The 19,442-nt window shown below is 38.2% G+C and overlaps 1 protein-coding gene across 3 annotated transcripts in view; it reads left to right on the top strand.

Moving 5' to 3' along the window:
• Positions 1–8,588: 8,588 nt before the first annotated feature.
• Positions 8,589–19,442, top strand: part of MBTPS2 (membrane bound transcription factor peptidase, site 2) — a 33,898-nt gene continuing 23,044 nt past the window's right edge. For all 3 annotated transcript variants that reach the window (XM_042809719.1, XM_042809718.1, XM_042809720.1), the window contains exons 1-4: positions 8,589–8,740; positions 13,393–13,541; positions 15,170–15,308; positions 19,180–19,283. In XM_042809719.1, the coding sequence (XP_042665653.1) occupies positions 8,666–8,740; positions 13,393–13,541; positions 15,170–15,308; positions 19,180–19,283 (467 nt within the window). In that variant the 5' untranslated portion in view covers positions 8,589–8,665. The remainder of the gene's footprint in view (positions 8,741–13,392; positions 13,542–15,169; positions 15,309–19,179; positions 19,284–19,442) is intronic.

Below are 19,442 nucleotides of genomic sequence, written 5' to 3'. Positions count from 1 at the left end.
ACAGTACACTGACACACAGTATGTAAACTTATTGTCCTATGTCCAAAGATCCAAAAAGACATAGTAATGTAATTATTTGAAGTTGGAAAATCCCAATACAGATCAAAATATACTTTTGTTGCATTTCTAGAAGTTTGTCTAAATAACATGCTGGAATAGCTTATTAGTTTTGAAAACAAAGCTGATGGTTAACAGAAATGTGTATGTATCTTTCTTGACTGGGATGTTTCACTGCGTAATGTCAGAATTGTTTCTTTAGTCTGTCACTACTTAATATGCTTATTTAAATGTTTTGCCCTTTGAGAAATCTCATGAGCACAGATATAACTTCCCTGAGGCTCCTGAAAGAAAAATATTTCTCTCCTATAGTTCAAAATACTGTAGTGTGATACAAGCAATGTAATACAAATAAAAATGCAAGTAAACAAAGGAGTAGCCACACTCTCAGTTCACATGAAATAAAACTTCTTTACAGTAAGAAGTTAACAAATATATCCCTAGAGCTTTCCTTCAGTTTACTGGATAGTAGCAATTGGCACCTTAGTATGTTTGGCATATTGTAATATATTTGACCATATAAAGCTTTGCTTGATTATTTTATTTGTAACTCTTTTACAATTTCTTGCTAGGCAAAAAAATGGTGGAACGAGAGTATGAAGTATTTGGTTAATTAATTATATTTATTTGAATTTTTTGGCAAAGAGTATTAAGATTTAGGAGTGCAAGTTTTCTTTGCAGTGCAAGATAAACTGTTCTCCTCCTTCAATACACATAGGTTTGGAAGCTACTGATATTAAAAAAAAATCACAATAATGACTAAGGTTTAAAAATAAGGAACCTGTTATCAGTCCAATTTATCAGAGGACTAACCTAGAGGATCCTGGAGAAAAAAAAGAATTCTGTATTTTCTAACCCACACAAATTTTATTTGACTATTTGGGCCCTTCCCCCTACTAAAGAGTTTTGTACTCCAGTTAACAACTATTTGGCACAGAAGCTTGATGAAAGACAGAGAATTTTAGCAGTGGTATCATATGAAGCTAGACAGAACAACAAGAACTATATATATATATATATATACACCAGAGCTAGCAATAACTTGGCATTCTCACAGCCAATTCTTACTCTTGTCTTAAACTAAAAATACCTGTAAATCCAATATTTCAGACTCACAAATCTCAACTGCTGTGTTAAAAGAAATGTTATTTGAGGTACAGTTTATTCCTCCCAGTTTCCCCTAATCTGCATGTTTCTTAGTACCCAGGGAAATTCATCACTTTGAGTTTCTACTTGTACAGCTCTGCCAATAACAAGATTGTTATTTCAATAATGTTTTGGCATAATACCTGTTTCAATAATGAATGGCATCAAAAAAGCGTGCAAATATGTTTTCTATTATCTAATGGACAGAAAAGAAAAAAAACATATCTAAATTAGCTGGTTTTGTTTCTGTGACGTTTCTGAGCTGCTGAATATCAATTCAGCTCATGCACGCTCTCTTTCTTTTCCGCATAAAAGCATGGTGATTATTATCACAAACTATTCCATCAAGAAATAATTAGCCTTGTATTAGAAGATGGTCTCACTAGAGGCTGCCAGTGACCTTGTTCTAAATTTCCGAGTTCCAGCATCTTTTAATAGCTTTGTTAGCATCATCTAAGAACTTGTATTAAGTTCTAAAAACTGCATTACGAATATAACCCTCACAAATGTTAGAACATTACATCTTTGACCACCGAATTACCCCAAAAGCTATATTCTCTGTTGCTTTTTGTTCTGTAAAATTCGTACATGCTTTGAGTAACTGAAATGTGATGATGACATAAAAATAGCAGATTTGTTTCCATTTTCCTCCTGGGAAATTTCAGCCAGTAAAAGCTGATATCATAATAAAGAGCAGAAGTACTGGCAGATTTTGAGGGCAATATGAATTTTAAGCGACATGCTGATTGTGTAAACATCCTGTTACAGTGACTCAGCATAATTTGGAAATGATACAAAAAGCGTGACATTGAACCATCAGATTTTGATCTGGGCGTACAATTTTGAATATTAAAGAAAAAAAAAAAAAAGGAAATAAGTGAATCATTAATGAAATTATGGGCAGAGAGCCATCCATCATTTTCACAAATGAGGATAATTCAAATGTGCCTGTAGTATCTAAGAGACTTCTTTGATGAAGTTGATTAAATCATCAGTTGATTACATATGCTCAACAATATTACCTCTCATCTTCAGTGGTCAAATTAAGAAGTCTTACCAGACATACAGAAAGGAATTTTGCCATTCTGTCCAGTTAGTCCAAAGATGAACAAGAGCTAGACACAGATGTATCAAAGGAACTAGGGACTAAGTACCATATAAAGCAATGTACTTGTTTCTAAAGCATGTAATTAAATTTCAGTTTTGAAGGTGTTCAGCTCACATGCAAAGTCCCTGCTCCTGGAGCAAATGACTTGAGTAGGGCACTCAGCAAAGGACTAACAAAGAAAACAAAAAAGATTCCTCATCTGCGTGGCAGCAAAAAAAGGCATGGCTGAGACGTGAAAAATCTCCCTGGCTAGGTAGATGGATCTAGAATGAAGGAGACAAGGCAATGCACTGGAAGCAGAATATCAAGGACATTAAAAAGAAATTAATGCTGTCAGATAAAAAATAACCAAATTCAAGGACAACTTCATCAAGTTGCTGAATCACACATGATTGATCAGTTGCTATATTTGGTTTGTATCTGCTGAACAGAAAATAAAAGCAGAAGATTGATAAACTGTAGGTGTGAAGATTTTTCAAGTTTGAATCAATATAAAAACACTTATCTTAGTTACTATGACTCATAAGAAAAAACAAAAAAAATCCTGAGCTTCTCATATCTCCAAAGTTTTAAAAAATAAGAATGAATGCTTTCTGTGGTGAAGATATGAATAAATCTACTAGTCATACCTATCTATCCAGCAGTCAAACATGATCTATATCAAACCTTATTTTTATTGAATCAGACCTGATGCAGTAACATTTCCAGTCATTTGCAATCTCCTGCCACACAAACTTTGCAATCATTCAGAGAAAAACTGTCAACAGAAATCAGTGTTGGCACAGGAAGATCACTAAAGTTCTCCAGCTGATAACTTCTAAATGATGCTTTTCAGCACAGTATCAAATCTCAAGTGTTAAAAATAGTATAAACAGTTTCTGTTAGGAAATCGCCCAAAGTATTTTCTATAATGTTCATGTATTACTTTATACCTATATGAAGCAGGGTTGCGGACTGGTATTATCTTCTGTCCAAGGATAGCAAAAACCCTCAAAAAAGAAGCTATAGATATTAAGCTGCTTGATTCACTCACATCAGGCTGCGCAACACAGGGGGTTGCCCTTCAAAGCACAGTTCAATTCTCAAGGGCTGGAGCTAACAGTGGTGCTTGAAAATCATTTGTCCTGAATATGACTTTTGAGAACTGCCGGTTGCTCTGTATTTCCTGTGCCCACCAACTGTCAGTGAGGTGCTAGAATATAATATTTGCATTCTGAGTGCTACAGGAAGATGCTCACAGCTTACTTAGAACCAGCTTTCAAACTGATGATTTATCAAGGAAGAGGAAATGTCCTTAGCTCAGGTTCCTAACATAGAATAACTTATGTAAGGCAAAACAGTGGTTTTGTCACAAGCAATCCCTGTGCACATAGAATGACAAGAGGCAGGGGGGATTTGTAGTACTGGGAAATTGCAAAACTCAGTTTATCTGTTGCCTGGGGGCTAAGTGGACATGAAACAGCTGCTGCTTGCAGCATGATCCTTGAGACAAAACAAAACCAGTGAGTGCTGTGTTGTGCTGAAGTGACTCAGGAGCTACTTCAGCCTTCCGTGCAGGCAAGGCAGACAGTGAAAACCTCATACGTTCTTCCTGTGCAAGACCTTCCTTTAGAACAGCTAAATGCCTTATACGCAGAGGTTAATACAAGCGATTCAAGCAGTATATATGCTCAACAGTGAATCAAAAACAGCTTTGTCTTCTTCAAAGTGTTATCTCACTCTGACTTACACAAGATAGTGCAGTATTTTCCCTAGGGTTCAGGGCTGCCCTGCAGCTTTTGGGATTCAGACTAGATAGATCTAATGCTATCACATACATTTCTTTCAGGTTACAGTGAGCATGAAACAATACCCATTAAAAGGAAACTATTTATTTATTGTGCTGCAGTAGAACAGGGATTTGTGTACCTAGGGATTTCACAAGTAATTTAAAGCACAGAAAAGCAAAACAGCTGTTTGGCGTTATCTTCCCATGTGTGCTTTCCTCCTTCACTGTCTGAACCCTTTGTTTTCTGCAGTTTAGATAAATCTATTTTCAAGGATGGACTCATAAAATCACAGAAGTATCCCTGCACAAAAGCTAATGCTAAACAGCTACTCTGCAGTAGAAATTCTATGCTTTTCCTCATATGTAAAGTCTTAACAACTGCAGAGAATGTAAAGCCAAACAGTTTAGCAAACAAGACTACCATCTAAAACGAGCAGTGGAAGCCCAAAACTATTATTAATACAGAATTTAATTCTAGATTAACATTCAAGCTACAGATCTCAAGACTCTGTATTTCCTTCAGGGTTTTGATGTTATTTTTTAGTCTTATGCCCATTTCTCCTTGAAGCACAACTGCTTTGGAGGACCTTTTTCAATCAATTTCAGTTGTGATGTGCCTGGAAGAATTATGACAGATCAATAAATGCTGAGAACTGATAGCAATTAAGAAAGATCTGTAACTTTTGTTATAGATCAAGAACTAGTAATCAACAATTGATGAAAAAGCATATACAACTACTCTTTGTAACAGACAAACATAGTAAAGGCATGTTTCTATGAATGTTTGTACTTTTCCTTTATTTAAACTGTCTATATAAACAATAACCTAAGAACCAATTTCATTTGTTTTAAACATGAAAGTCCCACACTTCCAGGATGTAATTTTGGTACACAGGTTAACAAATGCAAACAAATGGTGCAACTAAACAGAATGCTTTGACCTCATTTGTATTTGAATAAAGTAAGATTGTTTTCTATTTTAATTGGAACATAAAATATTAAAAAAAAAAAAAAAAAAAGATATTCTGCTCATTAAGCACAGCAAGGGTCAAAAGTTTTTCTTTCCTTGTTTGGGTTCCAGTTTAAAATACCGTGCATATTACATGACTACAGAACTCTCATTACTGAATTTTTTCCACATTCTGAGATTTTTCGATAACAATTCTAGTAAAGCAACTGAAGAGATGAGTGTTTGTTGTTCAAACACTTATAAGCAACACTCTATATATTTCTCTAGGGTGCCAGTCTCTTTATCTCTTATGCGTCAGATTTCTTCTTTTCCCTGATCTTTACATTTCTTCCAGCTGCAACAGCCAATCCTGCATACATGCTTAATGGATCACCCATTTCATTTTTACCCATTTATTTCTTCTTGTACGCATCCTTCTCTGTGCTTGAAATTCTGCAAGCATTCATGCATTCCATGAAAGCAGTCCAGTCCTTCGTTTCAAGTCAGAACAGGAACTTAATGCAGAATCAAGGCCACATTTTGTTCCAGCCTTCCTTTCCTCTGTTTAGCTCATCTTAAAACCCAGCAACTTAGTAACAAATACACCTCAAAACATACCTAAAAGCCCATTTGTAGTCCTCAAGGCTCAAACACATTTCCAACCAGGTCACATTCTGATTGTATTGACTTCAAACCGGCAAAATACACATTTAGCCGATTTTAGGTGTGAGCCAATAATGAACTGTGAGAAGGCACAATTTCCTTGAGGCCCAGCAAGCCTCTGATACATTAGAGCTTTTGAAAGCACTACTAGGACTATAATTTTATTTTTAGACTGCAATGTGTCATGTATCCAGCGTGACAAAATCTGAATAATTCTTTATCCACTTCAGTAATATAAATGAAAGTCGAAGAGATTAATTATTAGATATGTTCATAATTATTTTTAGAAAAAGATATTTGTTATGTCTATAAAAAGATGTGCATGATATTAATTCACTAACTGCTTTTGATAATATCTTAATTCATGTACTATTAACAAATTTTGTTTGGTATTTACTTGCCTAATTACATTTAATCACTACTGCTATACTATTAATTTTTCCTTTTAAGTTTTTGCATGGACTTGACATTGCATGATGACTGATGTATACCGTTTTTTAATGTTCTTATATATTCACCCTTTAGAAGTCTACTCATGCCCTCCCATCAGTGCACACCTCAGCTGTAACTTCCAAAACTCTGAGAGTTAGTCAGCATTTTGATGACTTACAGACACTACACACTGATCTAACTACTGTATTTTGTTTTTGTCACTACTTTAGTGTAGTATGTGAATGTGAAGAAAAACAAGTGGTAGCAAAAAGCATGTATCAATATTTCTGCTACCTCCTAAATAATTTTAAATTAGAAATCTTTAATCTTGAAAACCTTCATTTTAAAAACACAATATGCAATTTCTCCTGTAACACTTTACAGTCTACAATGGTTTCATTCTAAGAGAACGAGGGTTAATTTTGCCTGCTAGCCACCAGTAAACTACCACTAAAGTTATGTGAGTAAAAGCAGTGGGGCTAAGAGTGCTCTAGTTCACTCAGTACTTATACATTCCAGAAAATTCTCATTTTTCTTTGATTTATTGTGCTGAACTTTCTATCTATAAAGCACAGACTGTGTATTTTAGTCACATTCCTTTTTAATTGCACTGCCAATTTCAGTGCAAACTCAATAAAACTCAATTCTGTATTCTGTATGGTATACTAAGTGAACATTGAAGAAAAATGTATAATGCAGAAGCTGTTTATTGACTGGATCTTTTAGGGCACTGAGCCCATTTTTGTATGCTCGATTTCATACAGAGACTATATCAACACTCTAAGTACTAATATTCATAACTGTATAAGTGTGAGCATCCATTATTGCTTCCAAAGACCACAGATAGAATAAATGTTGTATATTTATATTTAATACATGTTGGTCATTTTCATTGCATGTAGGGCTGAGTACATTCCCCATAATTCTTCTGTTTTTACATTGGAATGAAAGCCCTTCCACAGTTTTTGAGGCATCAGTCAAAAGATCCTATATAAGCGTAATGGTTTAAGGACAACAGAAAATCTGAAGTGTGTGGGAAAAGCACCTCCAGCTCGAGAGGGAAGACAAATTCAGCAGAAGACAAGAGAGGCCAAAAGTCTATTACCAGCTCTCCTTTGCCCCTGCAATGGCCAGTCCCTTGTGACTGGTCAGAGCTGGACTCTACCTTACAATAAAATTTGCAAGGTCAGGCTGGATGTGGCTTTGGGCAGTCTGGTGTAGTGGCTGGCGACACACCAAGGGGGTTGAAACTAGATGATCATTGTGGTCCTTTTCAACCCAGGCTGTTCTATGATTCTATGATTCTAAAATCTAGATTTAGTGTTCCCTCGAATGCTTGGCCTACCCATCTCCTGTGTATCAGCTCCCTGACAATGTCACGTTATCAGTAAAAAGAAAGGGAGCAGGAAAGAGCCCAGGAACTCGGAGCTGAGGTGCTCTTCCTGATGATAGGAGCAAGGAAAACTCTCAGCAGATCGCTTTGGGAAGGACAGAATGAAGCAATACGTGTGCAGAACACAGAAGGAGCTGGAAATTACTGATAAACTGACTGAAAAACAGCATTAAAACATTTAAACTCTAGCAAAGGGAAGGCTTAGCTTATTGTTGGATTCAAAGCACAGACACTGGTAGAGCTCTTGAAAACACAACTGCTGCAAAGCTTTCTGTGTGGAAAATACAGATTGTGATTGACTATGATTGACTATTGTGATTGATTATGAACTCCCAGCTGTTCCACAGCTCAGCCTGTGAACCCACAGACCAACACATCAGAGCTGAAGAGCCAAGTGAGTGAGTTTTTTTTAGTAGATGTGTCCTGAGTGCTGACAGAGGCCAAATATATCTGCTGCACACAGGGAAAGGTGAACTGGAAACCACAAACTGCAAAGGGCTCCCCCAGCACTGGTGTCCTCATTGCTAAAAAGAACTTTTTAGAAATAACGGGATAATTGAGAGCATAACAGTGGTTTTTGTTTATCCAGTTTGGGGGGGGGGGGGGAAGATTGGGGGGTTGGGGGGAAAGAGGTCAAATGTCACCATTTGTACAGGCTAATAAGCATCACTTGTCCTTACTCTTTGCTTTGTACTTGTTTGCCTTTAGCGCTCAAGGTTTGAGTTAAAGACGTGAGTTCTGAAGGTGTGACCTCATGACACACCACGCTCCTGACCATTGCGAAAGCGACACAGACGGGACGCCAACCCTAAGGCAAGGCGGGGCATGCCGGGGTCTCCTTCGGTATTGCCCCTCCCACCCCATCCCGAGCCAATCGCGCAGGTGCGGTCATGCCCGGGTTCAGCACGAGCGGGACGGACGGCCTCTCTGCTTTCTGCGCCTCTCTGCGCACGCGCATCGCTGGGCGGAACAACGTATCCCCGCACTCCCCCAGTGCCGTGACGTCACGGCGTCGCCTGCCCAATCTCGATACGGATCCCGGAAGTGTCCGTGCGGACAATGCAACCGATGGAGAAAGGTTCCGGGGCAGGTTTAGTTCCGAGAGGTTCCTCCTCGTGAGCCGCCGCAACCGCCGGCTGAACTGCCACAATGATCCCGATCCCGGTGGTGGTGTGCGTGTTGGGGGGCTGGTGCGCCATCTACCTGGCGGATACTCTGCTCAAGGTGAGGGCTGTGGGCGCAAAGCCCACCGGGAGCCCTTAGGCGGGTCAGCAGCGCCGCTCCTCTCCTCTCCTCTCCTCTCCTCTCCCCTCCCCCCGCTACCCCTTCTGGGTCGACGGAATCCGTCACCGCCGCCAGCCAGCGGCCTCCCCGCCTCCCCTCCCTCCTCGGGGGCCGGCCACGGTCCGCGCCTCGCCCGCGAGGGGCCGCCGCTCCCCTGCGCGGGCCCTGCAAACTTGAAGCTACCCGCGCTGTCCCGCCAATCAAAGTTAAGGGCTGCCTCAGGCCGCCGGGCCCACAGCGCTGCCCCGCTGTTCCTACTATGAGGTGCGGTGGCACAAGAAATACGAGGAAAATATAAAACGAAAGGTTCCATTTAGAATTCTCATGCTTTTTGAAATTGATGCTACAGTCCAGGAACTGCTCTGTTTCTACCAAGTACGGATAGGGCCTAGCAGTATCAAAGTAACAGATGTTCGTTTTGTCACTGGTGTGAAACACGGGGAAAAATGTTATAAGGAAAGCTATTTTAGCTGGTGAGGACCCTTGGAAAATTAAGTAGCTCCCCCTGCCGCTAATTGTCGTAAAGCAAACTCAGCAAAGGCTGGATCTTACAAACACAATCGACGGTGAGAGCCACTAGTTGTCAAATATTAATCTGTACATTTTAATCTTCAGATTTTAATGCATCGAGGCTATATTATGTCTATGTTAAATATATCAAGGCTATATTTGGTAACAAGCACAACATTGCTTGGAAACACATTAGAGAGTTGGCTGAACACAAGAAGAACGTGCTCCTGAGTGAGTGAGACACTTTAAAAACCATCAGGAAGATCAGTCAGCAAGCTGATGTTCTTCTGGTGGCAGCTTTGTGTTTGATGAAAAATCTTGGGCTGCAAAGCAATCACTGAATTCACGTAGCAGACTCTTACAGCATGGTGCTGAGACCCATTTGTATATCTGAGATTTGGAAGATTTTCTTTCAGAATTAGAGCTTAAAATAATTCCTTTTTTGTAAGTAAAAAGGGCCAGTTCTTCTCTAAGAACTAGACGCAGCAAAGGAGAAAAAAATATCTACATTGTTTGGGGGCAACTTAGTATCTACTTCATATTGAGAAAGAAAGGGGAATGCCAGGAATGCTCTTGCAAGCAGGAATGTCCAGGAGTTAAATTGTAACTTTGATGCTTTAGCTACAAGTTATCAATGGTTATTAATCGTCTGGAAGTATGTGGGAGCTGCTGGGTTTCAGTTGATCTTGCTGGTAGATCTGTTAAGTTTCAAGTACCACAGCCAAAATAAATTATGGATTAAATAACCAGATTTATGTAATTAGGAAACTCATGTTTGTTTTATTGCTAGTACTCTAAATCTCCAAACACACTGTTAACTCTGAACTGCTGGCAACTGTAGCAAACAGCCTAGACCTCCAGTCTCTTTCAGTGTAAGCGCATGAAAAGAACATACAGAACATGAGTGAAAAGTACTTCTGGAGTGCTTTTCTGTTCATTATGCTGATAGTGTTTTGGGCAAGAGGATATGGGCTGTAACTTGATGTTTATTCTGTAAACATTTTAGACGTGCAATGTCTCTTGCTTAATTTGATCTCTTATTATTTTTGTTCAGATTTCAAGTGTTTCTGTTAGACAGTCTCACTCTTTGGGATTCTGTAATATGAAAGGCAGAGCTATGTGTATAAATGACATTTTGCACAAATAAACTCACCTAATATTGCTTGAACTACAAGGTACATTTGTGTTAGCAAATCAACAATGACTCAAGCTGGGTTCTGGAAAATTCCTCTTGCTGCTCTTCATTTGAACCACTGATAAATAAGAAAGCTTCCTGGTGAAGGCTGGATCTTACAAAAAGGTGTCACTTAAGCAGGCCCCTGAATTGCTGCTCCCCAGCATGCTAAGTCATCCTATTTGCCTGAAGGACCAGTGATGTGAAAAGGGTAGAAGGTTGTCCCTCCTTCTGATATCAGAAATAAAAAATGTTTTAGGCCCATTCAGTCGAGGTGAGCCTTCAGCTTTTAAGGTCAGGAAGCTGAAATGGTCTAGGGCTCTTGAACAGCCTTTGTCAGCACAAAAGAATGTTAAGGGCTCCTGCTTGCTGGCAGATATTTATGGAGCTCCTGGAGTATTTAGTAGGCGGTCATTAATTTGAAAGGTTGCATAAATAAAAAGGGTATCGCTTTTATAGTAAAATTAATGTAGCAGAGATCACTTAGAGTTCAAGTTAGAGAAGCTGAACCCAGGTCTGTGGAGGAGGATTGAGATGAAACAAAGGGTAATAACACACCTCATACCAGGGCAAGATGGTGCGTGTCGTAATGTTGTGATCATTGGACTCAGAACAGAAGGAGCAAAAGTTTGTGTAGAGCTTTTTAATACGCTTTGAAAAGAATGTAGTAACTTGTTTCAAGGGATGCTGTCATTTAGTGATTATGAATATCATTTACAAACCAAAGTTGTTTTTTGTGTCTCTTTGCAAATGTATTATTCAAGAATCCTGCATTTCTCATTAAGAGCTGCTAATTTGTTTATGCCTTGCTAGTAGAGAAGGGCTGTGGTTTGGTTAGAATGAATTTGAAGGGATGCATTAGTGGAAATTCTAGGGGAAATGTGGTTGATGTTTTTGTATGTGGTTAAGAGAACAGATATTTTTGAAGTACCAGATCTCTATTTTTGATTATAATGCTTGTTTATTTGTTTCTTTTTTGGTTGGGTGGTTTTTGTTTGCTTAGGTTTCAGAGTGTTTGGGATTGTTTTTTTCTGTTTGTTTTTGTTTTGTTGTTGTTTTGTTTTGTTTTTTATCCTGTGTGAACTGAATGGGTTGCATATGTTTACTGAATTTGTAAAAGATGATTTCTCATGTCAGATGTATTTAATGTCATGCAGACTTTTGTTCTTAATTACCAGATACATTATATGAGAAGGCATTTTTCTTTGCTTCTCTGGCCTAAGTGTTATTTGTAAAAGTGTGATATTCTTTGTCGTCTCCTCTATTAAAAGTAGGCTAGCAAATGCTGATGTGGTTGTGGATAGTAAACTTAGCAGTGTTGTAGGGAATGACTGACCGGTATTGACTAGGGGATACATTACAACAAAAATTTCTGTGGTTGTCCTCAGCTGACTGAACAAAAATATGACTAAAATCAATCAAGTTGTAGATGGAAGTTACACAGAAACATACGAGTAGAAAGAATAACATGGAGGGCTGTTACTTGAACTATTTTTTTAGTTTAGTAAATTTTAGTGTACGTTGTTATTAATTCAACAAAATGAGAAAAGCTGTGAGTATGGTTGTAGAAGATACGACACCCTGCTTGTTTCCTGCCACCACCACAGAAGGCCAGAAGTAGTGCAAGGAACTTGGCAAGTTCTAAATTTGTTTCAAGAACCATGGAAGGCAGCCAGGAACCTGTGAAGATCCATCTAGGGGCGCAGGGGAGTCTCTTGTGAACTGCACGTTCCTGACATCTTCTACTTCTCACAGGGAAACTCAGGAGCAATGCTATCATTCAGACAGCTCTGAAGACTCGTCTGGGTTATGTTAGACACACTTCTGCTCTGATACACTTTTCCTCAGCTACAAATTTCTCTTTTAACCTCTAGGGAAAGCTGTCCTTTGGCTTTCTAATACTATCTTCCAGAAAGCAGGCTGAGGAAGGACTATTGAGAAAACCAGGACCGTATATTATAAAATAGCAGTTGCAAAACTGCTACTGTTCATTCATAATACTGGGTAATAATGCAATAAGGTATTAATTATACAGTCCATAGGTTGCATTCATTACAAAGACAAATATAAGGAGAAGTCTTTGGAACTATTAGGAAGGTGTACCAACAGTATCTTGAAAAGCTGTAAAATTATCAGTGAAATTGCAATTGCAGAACAGGTTGGTAATTTTAAAGTCCTTCTGCCTTTTTGGTAGTATGACCATGTATTTCAAGTCTCTTCAGTAGTACTCTGTGATTGAAAAGTAGACCTCATTTTCACCTTTGCTAAGGATACTCCCACTACTGATCCGCATCTTACCAGTATTAGAAACAAGTTGATGCCAACAGAATGTGTTTTTCTTTACTACAATTTTAAAAGCATTTACTAAAATATATAGAAAAGAAATACCATAAAAGTTCATTTTTGTAGCCTTCTATCCAGACAGTTAAAAAATCACTCAAAGTGATGTAACTGTAATAAAGCTAATAAGGATCTTATTTGATAAATACTACTGAATACCCAATCTCTCTCATAATCCTAGGACTGCAGTGATTTACTCAAAGCAGTAGCATACCTTTTTGTACTATATTTCACACCTATGAGTCAAAGAGGGTTTTGACACACTGGAACAGGTTGCCCAAGGAGGCTGTGGATGCCCCATCCCTGGAGGCATTCAAGGCCAGGCTGGATGTGGCTCTGGGCAGCCTGGTCTGGTGGTTGGCAACCCTGCACATAGCAGGGGGTTGAAACTGGATGATCATTGTGGTCCTTTTCAACCCAGGCCATTCTATGATTCTCTGATTTGATTACATGTACCTGAAGTTATATGTTTGTCTTTACATACGAATGGATCTGTTTTACTGCTTCGTCACGTAGCACAAATCTTCCTTACATTTTTGAGTTAACCTAACTTTCCATTGTTTTGCAGTCATCCAGCTCTTTGAAGGCATCTTATGAAGACTGGTTGGTGAATTATGGCTTGAGTGTCTCTCCTTTTCACATGCGATGGCAAACAACGCTCTTCAACCGGCAGTTCTACAACTGGGGGAGGTGGAAACCCAGATTTCTGTATTTATGGTATACATTCAGGATATTTTTTTCTGTCAAATGAGTACAGAGGCAGCAACTATCACCATATGTATGTCTTTTATCCATAGCAGTGGAATGGGTAAATCTGGTTATTACTGTAGACTAACAGTAAAATTGAACGAACATGGTAGCCATAAATGTACTGTGTCAGCATAAGTCTATCTCCTCTGCTAAAAATAACATAGCTAAGTTACACATGGATATACTATAAAACTAGAAATCCGTAAACTGTATTTCTACCTGTGGTTTGAGCCATTCATAGCTCTTAAATACAGAGCTGTTACATATGTTACTGTGTGAAGACGCAGATGTGAAAGCAGCTTCTCATATCCCAGATCTGTCCATTACTGTACATTGAATTTTCCTCTGATCATGCCCCTGTTGCCAATCATTTCCCAGGCATTCAGCAACTATACCTAATCAGAAGCACATTGCTCTCATTCTCTCTTTTACTTACCTACTATTTTCCCTGCTAAGATTGCACAGATTGCTAGTAATGGGTAAATTAGCAGAGTGGTTAGTATGGATGCTTCTGGACTGGTTTAGGAAATTATTGCTGAACTGCTTTCCTACTGTCTTTATCCTATCTGAAAAAAAAAAAGGAGTAGGGCTTGAATTTATTTTCATTTCCTGTATTGCTATCTCCAAAGAGATGTGAAAGAGAATTCTGCTTCATGTTGGTTTCTCTAGCATGGAGTGATTTTACTTTGATTTTAAATAGTTCAATGTCAATCACAATTTTTACTGTGTATAATTTATTACAGCATAATGTTTATACCACTCTATTTAATTAACGTTATAGGTACATATTGATTAAAATAAATTTGTTAATTTCCAGTAAGCCTTTTTAAGGATGGTAAAAGAACAATTATGCTGTTGTGAAAAGAACAGCTAATGAATTGAAATGCTTTAGCTAGAAAATAAATTTTATCACATCCTTCAAGTATATGATAGAGTAAAAGTATAATAATGATGAATAAAAATCAGCCATTAGATGGGCTGATCTAAATTGAAATGTTTTTCAACATAATGGTTTTAATAAATTAAATGGATGAGAGGAAAAATGTCTTTAAAGTAATTGATTTTAACCTAGCATTGCATTTGTATCTCCTAATTTTTCTTCTTTAAGGAAGTTTGAGTCTCATGTAAATGTTGTTTATTTTTTTATTGCTGGTGAAGAAGATGCAAGTATGTATGTGTACTACCTCATCACTTGATCCACAGCACTAAATATGTGGTGGTGTGGTACAGCATGTTAAATTATACATTGTAAAGTTATGTTTTTGTTCATGGTTAATGACAAGTTACTCATATTGGGTAACTGAATAAAGATTAGAATATATAAGAACAGCATAAAAATATTTGAAAATGAATCGAGATGTGATTTGGATGTCAAACATTTATTAAACAAGGACAGTGTTACACAAGTTTATGTTACTGATATATGCTATTAGCACTGTTAGTTTCCTATAGCTAATGTTTTTGTACTGCATTGTTGATGTGTGAAAAGTAGTAGCACTTGGTAAGTTTTGTCTTACTTGTTTTGTCTGTTGTACTAATGTGGTTAAGTGTATTCTAGCACCTATGCATTTCTTAACCATTTGTCTGTTTTGTAGGTTCAGCATGGGAATGGTGTTTGGTATAGCTGCTATGTTTGGCTCTGTGATTCTTCTTGGAAAGACACTGATGCAAACACTGACACAGATGCTGACTGAGGCACCAACAGCCCAGAATGATCGCATGCTGCAAGTTGTGGTAAGTGTTTTCTCCTCAGGTCTTCATTTGAGGGTTGTGAGCTGATACTAACCATCTTCTTAATGAGATATGCAATACTCAAATTCTCCCATGTAAGAATAACCCAGCTGCTGATACTCATTTAAATAAAAAATTTGCTGGTTTATTATCAACCTTAAAAGTGAGATGGAGGTGGTAAAAAATGAGAGGACAAATAAAGGCAAATATGTGGAAGATCTCATATTAAATACTCTCAGAAGTGAGAAATGGCTAGTGATTTTTGAAAAGCTTTAAGTTATTATACTAGAATAGAAAACAGCAATCACAGTACTAAGAATACAAAACAGCAGTAAGAGTTTACCTTCTCTGAGCAGTAGAGGCAATGGTGGTCTTGAAGTTTGCAAAACTAATCCATAACTGACAAGAAGAGAGGTAATTTCTTTCCTTTGTTACTATAAAAGTATTAGTGGGAAGGGAAAGAATTTTAAAGAGCTTTGTGTTATTGTAGAAGCAAAGATTAGTGAGGAGATGGCGTATTTTTGGATTGTTCAAGGACTTCTGCCTAATTTACAGTATGAAATTGAGGGTCCTGTTTCTGGCAATATCTAGCCAAAGGCTTGGTAACAATTTATTTTATTGTTTCATGGATTTCTGATGATGACAATATAGAATGTTATTTTAGAAAGGAATGTATTTTATAGAATGGGAGAGATTGCAAATATTGTCTTTTTTATGTCTTGCATCAAAATGCGTAAGGTGGTAATAGAAGAAATGGCATTGAACTTAGAACAGTTTTAACCTTAGTTTTAACCTTATTTCTCCAAGAATTCTCTCTGACTACAATGTGTAGGCAGAGGTTGCTCTGCCTTCTATTATATGGCAGTGATACCCAACCATTTTGTTCTATTTTAATATTCGGTCAAGTGAACAGAAATTGGGGATTGCGTGCTCACAGGATAGACCTTCACATTAGCATGTGCTACAAATTCAGTGCAATTGGTATGGTTTGGATTTGTTTCACACATACAGGGTGAATATAGCAAATGCAGTATGTGCTGGAAAAGGAGACAACCTGGGAAAGAAGTACTGGTATGGCCAATGTGGTCATATGGTCCACAACCTGCACTTGAATTATCTTTAGAGGTAGGCAGGAGCAAGTGGGAAGTCTTGGTGGTTTGCTGTGTGTCCAAGAGAGCACAAATTGAACACGAGACTGAAGATTTCTCATTTACTTGCAAATAGGGTCAATCCTAAGAATGTATATTTATTACATTCCACAATGAGAAAAACATCCTTTACATTTTCTTTTCCCTTCCCTCCCCTCCCCTCCAAGATCATTTCCTGATCTAGTGGGTGGCTACTGAGCCCGTGGTAGGGTGGCTGGAACTAGATGATCTTTAAGGTCCCTTCCAACCCAAGCCATTCTGTGATTCAGTGGATCTATCCACTTTTTTGATACCAGAGTAAACTGATCATTTGCAATACTCAGCTTTTCTATGTAAGTGACATAAATAAAGGAAAGGAAAGTATAAAGATGAGCCCTTGGAAGTAATCTGGCGTGAACTGTAACTATGGAAGCTGAAGTATAGCATAATATGAACAATTTCAGCGTGGAATGGATTCCTCAGTAACTGCATATTGGCAGTATCACTGCACTCAAACCAAGGACAGATCAGTACTGAAAAAGATGGGTATTATAGGGATAGTGTTATGCCATATGTATGGGGATGAGATTACTTCTCCTAAGCTGACTTGTGGTTGACTTTCTTTCCTACCTTATTCTTTCATTTCTGAAATGAATTGTACTCAGTTGTATAATTCTGCTTTTAAAGAATTCCGGTATTCTGTTTGAGGGGAATGTGGTAGCATAAGTTGATTCTAAAAAGTGACCCAAATGAGGTTGCAAATAATGAAGAAAAAGTGAGGAAAGTCTTCTCCTCATTTAAATTAGTTATCTGTATGTTTCATAATCAATTGATTGCCTTGGAAGAGACAAAGTTAGGTGCTTTCTTTAAAAAATAAATAAATTTGTTAACTATGTTTCAGAGTTTGGCATGGATCTGCGTAGCCTTTAGCCTTCAGTTTTGGGGGAGGGGAAATACAGTTCTGCTTGCATTCCATTTATTAAGTTTTTTTTGCACCTTTTCTCTTATTTTTTTTCAGTCCTGTACTTTATTCAAACTATCCACCAGTAGGTAACTCAGTAGCTGCCCCTTCTTGTGTTGGCTGCCTGTTAACAAAAGCAGCTAAGATCAGCTATTAGGAAAGGATCTTTCAATAAAGGCATTACTGGAAGACCATGAAATATAAGATGGCAATGCCTATTCACACATTACTGCATGAATCCTTCATGATATTTAGCTTCCCTTTTACGTGTATCTTAAACTTGCTTTGACATGTGCTCTGAAAAGCATTTCTCATGTGCTACACTCAGGGTGGCACTAAGATGGTGGCTTTTGCTGTTGCTGTCTGTCCTTCTGTATATATAGAGCAGACAGCCACTGAGAACACCACTTTAGTGATCCATTAGTGCCACCAGCTGATGCTTCAATAGCAGCAATGGATGCTTAACAAGTGAATAGTAGCTATTTTCATACAGTGAGGTAGGACTGTTGTGCCAGTATTCCTTGGTCATGATCACAGTCTGACCAGAATTTGTGAAATGGTCCAGTATAATACTAGTGAATATGGTCCTCTGAAGGATTTTTTTTTTTTTTTAGCAAGTTAGTCTCATCAAGCTGTTGCAGAGTTTTGCATGGGTAGTAAAATGCATATAGTTGAAAAATGAGCTGGACTGAATGGTAGAGTTGACTGGGGTCTGTTCAGTTGAATCTGCTGCTGGAACAGCAGCCAGGAGCTGCAGCTTTTTGTGTAAAACGAGGTCATTTGAAGAGTCTTAGAGGCAGGTGAGGAATTTTTGCCTATAGCATCTCTTTTCTCCCACTGAAGCACAATTAATTCCAAGTATGCTGCAGCTGATAGTACCCCAGTATTTCTTACTTAGAAATGGGAGAGCAGCAGGGTAGGCAGGATGACTGAACTGCCCCCCATGTCAGCAGCTCAAGTGGTGTGGCCTTGCTACTTCAGCCACAGCAGCTGAGAAGATCTGAGAACTGAGCAGCTATCTGGCATGGAGAGCATGGAGAGAGAAGATGGTTCCTCCTTCTGATGGTTCCTCAGAAGAGCTGAGGTGTGGTGGGAATCCACAGCAATATGGCATGCATGTTATACCTTCATCAAAATAATATATCCATTGCAAGCGCTGTTTTAAATGTTAATTTGCCATATGTAGACTGCCAAAACTTGAACAATAGAGAGAACTTATCCTTTTGTGATCTTTTAAATTTGGAGTGATCTCATACATTATATACAGAGAGAGGGGAGACTGACAATTCCAGTTGAAGGCTGTAACTTTTTTTTTTTTTTTTAACTTTTAGTGCACATGTTTTAAGTGCAGTACACCTTCCCTTCCCTTCCCTTCCCTTATTTGGAGAGTGGATCTCAATAGCTGACTGTCTACAGCACAATTTAAACCACTTCTCACAGTGCCAAGCCTCTCTCATTATAGCTGAAGGCTGCGTATATGTTTATAAAGTTTTGGAGCTTAATATAAAGTAGGACACACTCTGTCTTGGTTGTGGGGACCGAATAGGAAGAGTGAAGGCTTTTTCTCCTAGAGAGCTTTTCAATCTTTAACATACAAATATATATTCCATGTATTTTAAAATATATTGAGTAAACTGAGGGGAGTTACAAACCAGCAGCGCTGTGTGAGTGGCTCTTACTGTGTTGGTGGGCTGAGAAAGCTGAGTGAGAACAGCAAGGCTAGAGACAGAATAATTTGTCTTTGTACCTAGTGTGTTTTGTTTTGTTGTCATGCCCACATGAACAGGTGCCTGGTGTAAATTTGCCTGTCAGCCAGCTGACCTATTTCTTCTCTGCAATCCTCATCAGTGGTGTGATACATGAAGTCGGCCATGGGGTGGCAGCTATTCGGTAATACAAACTACTTTTCTCTTACTATGTGCCAACAAAGCCTAATATTCCAGAGTATTTAATTACAAGGGAAATGTTGTTATCATGTTTTCAGCTTTTCTTGACAATCTGTTTATTCTTTATTTCATAGCTTTCTTAGATTTTAAGTTTCTAAAGTAC

This window comes from Centrocercus urophasianus, unplaced genomic scaffold (genome assembly GCF_019232065.1).
Source record: "Centrocercus urophasianus isolate 14NV4802_14NV808 unplaced genomic scaffold, USGS_Curo_1.0 seq_12, whole genome shotgun sequence".
In the NCBI taxonomy this organism is placed as follows: domain Eukaryota; kingdom Metazoa; phylum Chordata; class Aves; order Galliformes; family Phasianidae; genus Centrocercus; species Centrocercus urophasianus.
The sequence above is the reverse complement of the archived record's forward strand: the minus strand, read 5'-3'. Positions and strand labels throughout refer to the sequence as shown.